This window comes from Delphinapterus leucas, chromosome 4, assembly GCF_059928025.1.
Source record: "Delphinapterus leucas isolate spDelLeu-1000000601 "Yukka" chromosome 4, BTC_Dleu_Yukka2, whole genome shotgun sequence".
In the NCBI taxonomy this organism is placed as follows: domain Eukaryota; kingdom Metazoa; phylum Chordata; class Mammalia; order Artiodactyla; family Monodontidae; genus Delphinapterus; species Delphinapterus leucas.
In genome coordinates this window covers 83,277,409-83,284,250 of record NC_143132.1, presented here as the reverse complement: position 1 = coordinate 83,284,250, position 6,842 = coordinate 83,277,409, and the positions used below count along the sequence as shown (strand labels likewise).

General features: G+C 47.8%; 1 protein-coding gene across 1 annotated transcript; it reads left to right on the top strand.

Moving 5' to 3' along the window:
* The first annotated feature begins 792 nt into the window (after positions 1-792).
* On the top strand, positions 793-6,297 carry LOC111173418 (5-hydroxytryptamine receptor 3C-like). Its single transcript, XM_022570986.2, is given in 10 exon segments — positions 793-859; positions 2,167-2,249; positions 2,251-2,334; positions 2,774-2,815; positions 3,693-3,802; positions 4,073-4,239; positions 4,812-4,972; positions 5,336-5,543; positions 5,749-5,964; positions 6,072-6,297. Coding segments are annotated over 10 exon segments (1,338 nt in total). The 3' UTR covers positions 6,272-6,297.
* The last annotated feature ends 545 nt before the right edge of the window (positions 6,298-6,842 follow it).

Below are 6,842 nucleotides of genomic sequence, written 5' to 3'. Positions count from 1 at the left end.
CTGAGCCTGCGCTCTACAGCCTATGAGCCACAACTACTGAGCCCGCGTGCCACAACTACTGAATCCCATGCACCTAGAGCCTGTGCTCCGCAACAAGAGAAGCCACCGCGATGAGAGGCCCGCACACCGCAACAAAGAGTAGCCCCTGCTCACCGCAACTAGAGAAAGCCCACGCACAGCAATGAAGACCCAATGCAGCCAAAATAAATTAAATAAAATAAATTAATTTTAAAAAAAGGAGCTTAACCTCTCAAGAAGCTTCTTAACTAAGTATTGACAGTAATCCCTAATGTCCACAGTTGGACTAGGTCTGCAACAAGATAATTACATGTTCTTGCCTTGTGAAATCAGCAAGTGTCCCGGCCACAAGAGAGCATACCCATCCCCTCCTGGTGGTCCTGCACTTTCTCTGAGGCACAGTTAGTTCCAGAAGGACCTGAGGCGACCTTTATCAATGGCCTCACCTGCCCCATCTCCCAAGTCCCCCAGTTTTCCTGAAAGGTCCTTGTTACTCAAATTTAAACCACTTATCTAGACAAGGCGGCTAAACAGGCACTTCTCCCCTAGTCTTGGCCTAACTTCCTCCCTGCCTGGAGCCCAGAAGGCATACCTGGACAGGGGCAAAGCAGGACACTCTGCTGTGATCTCTCTGGCCACAGCCTCTCACCAGGGAGTGGTTACCTGTCATGAGCAGTATTCAAAACCAGGAACCAAGGTGTGGTCTGGGCTCCTTTAAGCTCCAGAGTTTGGGGGTTCCTGGTGAGTCCCCAGAGAAGAGTCCAGAAGAGGAGGATGGAAGGGGGGTGACCCACGACAGGGGAATTCCTCCTCTGCCTCCCTGTCAGCCTTCTGCTTCAAGGTAAGATGGGGCAAGAATAGGGAAAGAGGGGAATACTGTTCTGGGAAAATTCCAGAAACCCCCTCATTCCCCAGAACTAGAAAGCATCTAAAATAACTGGGTTATACATTGCTTTTCTCTGTAGTATCTATATTTTGGTTTCCTTTGGGAAACAGATGAAACGCCCATTTCACTGATCAGTACGCATAGCACCCGTCTCATTTGCCTGCATAGACATCTACCAAATTGTCTGTCCTTCCATTTTACCACCTTTCTGATTCCACCCCTTTATAATGTTCAACTCTTCCTTTATACCAAGATTAGTAACTATGAACAGGGCCGTTTGGGTCCTGTTAATAATAATATAACTCCTTTCCCACCTCACTTGGGAAGATCTTGTAGAGGAGGTAATGTGGAGGGGAAAGGACAATGTTTGCTTCCCCCCAGATATGCTTCTCCTTAGTCTGGAGATGTACCTTATGAGTTAACTGGTATGGGGAGACAGTAGAAGAGGCATGGGAAAGAACTTGCTGGGCTCAGCTACAGGAATAACCGGAGTCACCTATGGTTGGCGTGTGGGTGAGGTGGGCAGAAGGGCTTTTACGTTTCGTCACATAGCTCCACCAGTCACATGGTAGATGATCAATGAGACCTTTTCAAGATGGTGATGATGAAAATGGCTCCCACAGATCTTAGAGGAAGTCATTGGGTTTGAGAAGGGCATAGAGCACAGAACAGTGTAGGCAGTCAATAAATTTACATTGAATACAACGTTCCTTAAGTTCCCACATGTTTTACGTCACACTCATGTTTACTTCTCTCCAAACTTTTCCTTTCAGGAAATGAGAAAACATGAAAGTGGGAAGGGACCACTGAGAAACAAAATTTTAGGGGAGTTTTGTTCAGTGTCTCTGAGGAAGAATCACAATAGAGCTAGAGAGAAAAAAGTATGGTCAGACAAAGGCCAAAACTTTAGAGTTATGACTATGGAAGGAATAGGCCTCCCCAGAGAGGCAGTCTGCATACAGATTTGGGTAGGATTTATATGGGAACAAAACCACAGGAAGAAAGGGCTGAGCCCTGACTCAGCTCACCATGTCAACTTCCATCATTTGCCTACCAGACCAGACCAGCCCCCCCCCACAGCCCTGGCAGGAAGAACTTGGCATTCGGGAATCTTGGCCTAAGAAGGAGGGGTTCACATGCCCACCCCATGTCCACATTTTCTTTCTCTGCAGAGAGGCTCTAGGGTCCCAGCCCTGGCACTCCTCTCACTTAGGAAACAGAAAAGCCCTATTCCCATCTCACAGGGTCTCTACTCTCTACAGGAGGGACAAACACTTTCAGCATCAATTGTTCAGTCTTTGACCAGCGCAGCATAGACCCTGCTGTCTTCCAGGCTATATTTAACCAGAAGGACCTTCCACCCAGTAATCAACTACAGCATCCCCACTCATATCAGCATCTCCTTCACCCTGTCTGCCATCCTTAAAGTGGTGAGTTTTGACTGATAACATTCTTTCCATAGCCTGCTAATAGGAAACAAGAACTCTTTACCCTGTCAATCCAACACTGCACCTGTCCAGTAGTGAGCAAAGAGTCCCCTGAATGAATTCTGTACAAGTTAAATGTTCATCCTATGGGGTGGAGAGACATGAAGGGGAACGCAGCTGTGACATTTCTGCAGGTAACGTTTGTCCTTGAGTCCTGCCCTTGTAGGAAAATTATACTAAGAAAACATTCCCAATGGGCCCCCATGCTGTTTTTTCCCCTATATTTTCCATGCAACCTGCATTTTTCTGAACTACTTTCTTTTGAGACTTGTAATTGAAAAGCTGAACTGTCACATGGGACCACTTAGGAAACAAAGGAAGGAGGTAGACTAGGACCTGATTTCATGTCATTAATGATCCTGGATGGGGATCTTTTGGTCAGGATGCACAACTTCAGCTGATGTCAGTTCTGTGGTTAAAGTTGGTATGTAAGCTCAGCTTTCTTCTTCTCTTTTTCTCCTTGCCTGATTTTCTGGCTTTGTTTGCAAAAATCACAATTGTTGAAATTGACAGTGCCCAAGGAAATACTCAAAGCCAACCAGAATGGGGCCAGTGCTGGTGACAAATAGCTTTCTGGGCTGCCAATCAACTTTGAAATTCAGATGGAAAAAACAGAAAGATGGAGGGCAGCACAGTTGGAAGCCCCTAAGTAAGCTTCAAGGTCCAAATGTATCCAGCACCCAGCTTAAGATTTCCCTTGAGCAGGAAGTGAAAGGCCAGTAAGACTTTGTTAGCTAGAGAAGAGGGACATTATCACCAGAAAGAGAAGAGGAATCAGAGTTTAAAAGGAAATGTGGTTTAAAAAAAAAAAAAAAAACCCGCAGGGAATTCTCTGGTGGTCCAGTGGTTAGGACTCCGCACTGCCACTGAAGGGGGCACAGGTTCCATCCCTGGTCAGGGAACTAAGATCCCTCATGCCGTGCAGTGTGGCCAGAAAAAAAAGACCAAAACAAAACAAAAAAGCAAGATGCATAAGAATGTGCACAGTATCATTCTATCTGTAAATAAAGATGAATGCTGGAATATATATTTTTCTAGAATGATATATAAAAAACTGTTAATAATGGACCTGAGTTGGGGATATGAACTGAGTTGGACTAAATTAAGGAGGGAAAAAATTATTCTTTATATTATACCTTTCTGGAATTGTTGAAATTTTATCATATGCCCATAGTACATACATTTAGAAAAAAAATACATACATATGTATATATTTTTAAGGGACTGGAAGGGCAGGAGATGCTGACATAAACTAGCTCCAGGTTTCAGCCATAACCATCCCTCTGGGCCCTATGCCCTAGATCTGGAGTCACCCATTCATCAGCTGGGACCCAGAAGAATGTGGTGATATCAATAAACTCACTGTGACAGCTGAGAACCTGTGGCTCCGAGACATCTTCATCGTGGAATCGTGGGTATCAGGGCTGGGAAAAGCCAGGGGAAGACCCTTCTGCAAGGAGCAGGCGAGGGCACTGCAGGGCAAACCCATTCAACGGGACAACTGAAAACTTATTTCAGAGAGGAGCACAATCACAGCTCATCAACTTCTCCACTAGAAATGAGAAAGCAGTAGGGAGAAAAGATGGCGGAGTGGCAGCATTGGGAAGCCCTACCTTAAGAGCAAAACGTAAACTGATGTGAAACCCAGAGCTTTTGTGCCCCCTCCCCTTCCACCACTTAGCAACGATGTGGATCACACTCTGGATGGCCTCTCCGCCTGTGTGACTAATGAAGGTCACGTTGTGTACAACAAACCGATGCAGGTGACCAGCATCTGTAGCCTGGACATCTACTTCTCTTTTGACCAGAAGAACTGCACCCTCACTTTTAGCTCTTTCCTCTACACAGGTGAGTTGCAGTGGCGGTTCTGGCACGGGGTAAACTGAGATCAACCGTGGGGCAACAAAAATCACTCAGAAGCAAAGTCATTTTTTTAATTTTAATTTTTATTTTTTGCGGTACGCGGGCTTCTCACTACTGTGGCCTCTCGCGTTGCGGAGCACCGGCTCCGGACGCGCAGGCTCAGCGGCCATGGCTCACGGGCCCAGCCACTCCACGGCATGTGGGATCTTCCCAGACCAGGGCACGAACCCATGTCCCCTGCATCGGCAGGCGGACTCTCAACCACTGCGCCACCAGGGAAGCCCACAGTCATTTTTTTTAATGCATAAAAAGGGACAGTGGAGTATTTGCTAATTGGGGGTGTGTGGATGGTGGGGTAGGGGAAGTTGAACTTAAGAGAGAACAAGACTTCCTGAGAAAGCCCAGAATTGAAAGAAGGCAATTGGGCAGCAAGGAAGTCACATTACAGGACTGTCTGAAAGAGGTAGCTAAAGCAGTTGTTGAATCACCTCTCTGAGCCGCACACAGAGTAGGTGCTGAGCAGATGTGTGCTGAGTGAGTGTCTGTCTCCCCTGCAGTGGAAAACATGTTGCTGGGCATGGACAAGGAAGTGTGGGACATAACAGACACCTCGCGTGACATTGGCCACACACAAGGGGAGTGGGAGCTCCTGGGCATCAACAAGGCCACCCCGAAGATATCTGTGGGCTTCACCCTTTTTGACCAGATCATGTTCTATGTAAGGCCAGAGATTCTGGCATGGCTGTCCAACCCCCATATCTTTCTCATCGTACACTTCTAAATCTCAGAGCCTCTCACCTCTTGCCCTAAGACCAGACCCTGGGCACCATAACCCTCATAGCGTTCCTCTCTCCCAAGTCCCCCAAAGAAGTCCCCCTCTCTGAACCTGCCAGCTCTGGCCTAGGTTTTCTTTGGTGGGTATGGGGGAGTCCTATTAGTCATATGAAAGCTGCTCCTCATCCAGTCCCAGAAAGAGCCCCTGCTGGAGTGAGGACATCAAGAAAGGAAGAGTCTGGAATCATCTCTTGGTTTCCCTTCAGTTCTAGCTTCACCTGGTTCTCTGCTCTCTCCTCCCCACCAGGTGGCCATCAAGCACAGGCCCAGCCTCTACGTCATAAGTCCCCTGATGCCCAGTAGCTTTCTGATCACCATCGATGCCCTCAGCTTCTTCCTGCCAGTAGAAAGCGAGAACCGCGCCCCATTCAAGATGACACTCCTGCTGGGCTACAACGTCTTCCTGCTCATGACGTTGAATGACTTACTCCCTGCCAGTGGCACCTCCCTCATCAGTATGGCCCCCACCCCACTGTTGAAAAATGAAAAAAGAAAAAATAAAGAGGCAGGGTAAGCGGGTGAACTGGCTAGATCTGCTGAGGCAGCAGAGGGAGACAGTGGTCATCTTAGAAAGGGCTCAGTGTGTGAGACAGAAAAAAGGGGGGCTTGGTGGTTCCTCTGGACCTGACTCACTCAGATGTGCTCCTTCCCGCCACCCAGGTGTCTACTTTGCCCTGTGTCTGTCACTGATGGTGGTCAGCCTGCTGAAGACCATCTTCATCACCTACCTGCTGCACCTGGCCACCACCCAGCCCCCACCCAGGCCTCGCTGCCTCCGTTCCCTGCTTCTACACTGCACCAGCCCAAGGAAATGCTGCCCTGCTGCTCTCTGGAAGGAGGATGTGGGCCTGGGCCTCACACCCACCCACCTGTCTGGTAAGAGAAGTCTGCACTGCCCACACTCTCCACACTGGGCCCAACTTCCCATTTCTCTAATCCTGTCTCCTTCCCACTTCACAGCTGAGTCTCTGCCCTGTCCACAGGACAGGAGCCAGGGGAATTGGGAGGGAAGGAGCTGGGACCCAGAGAGGCAGAACTGAATGGTGCCTCAGGATGGACAAGGGCCCTGCTAGCTGACCTGTGGGTGCATTTCAGCCACATGATGGACACCCTGCTCTTCCGCATCTACCTGCTTTTCTTGGCCACCTCCATCACCACAGTCATCATCCTCTGGAACTCCTAGGAGTAGTGTTCTAACGGTGCAAGAATACCTGGTGTTCAGGTTTCCTTGGCTTCAACTAACCATCCCAGGCCCTGTTCCCCTGCTCCAGTTCACATACAACAGTCCCAGAAATGTGCCCGTGATCCCTGCTCCAGCCTTCCCAGGGCTTAAACAGAACTACTGCCGACTCTCTCAGAACTGACAGTATATTTCCAAAACACAATGAATTCAGAATATACCTGTTTATGTTAGAAATATCATTTTTACTGGAAAAGGAAGGCTTTATAATAAAGGCTACAAATATTTACCAAAAAGTAATTCATGTTGCTGGAATAGAGGACAGGGACTAAACCTCTTGAAAAATAGGCTGAAATATTTATTTATTGTTTTAATAAATATTTATTGAGCATCTACTACCTGCTAGGCACTGTTCTGAATTGTGAAGATACAGCAGTGAACTAAACTGGCAAAAATCTCTATCCACACGGAGCTTACCTTGGCGGTGGGTGGAGACTGACAGTAAAAAGGATAAGTGAGAGAAACATAGAGTATGTGCTAAGTACCAAGGAGAAAACGCAAATCAGGGAAGGCA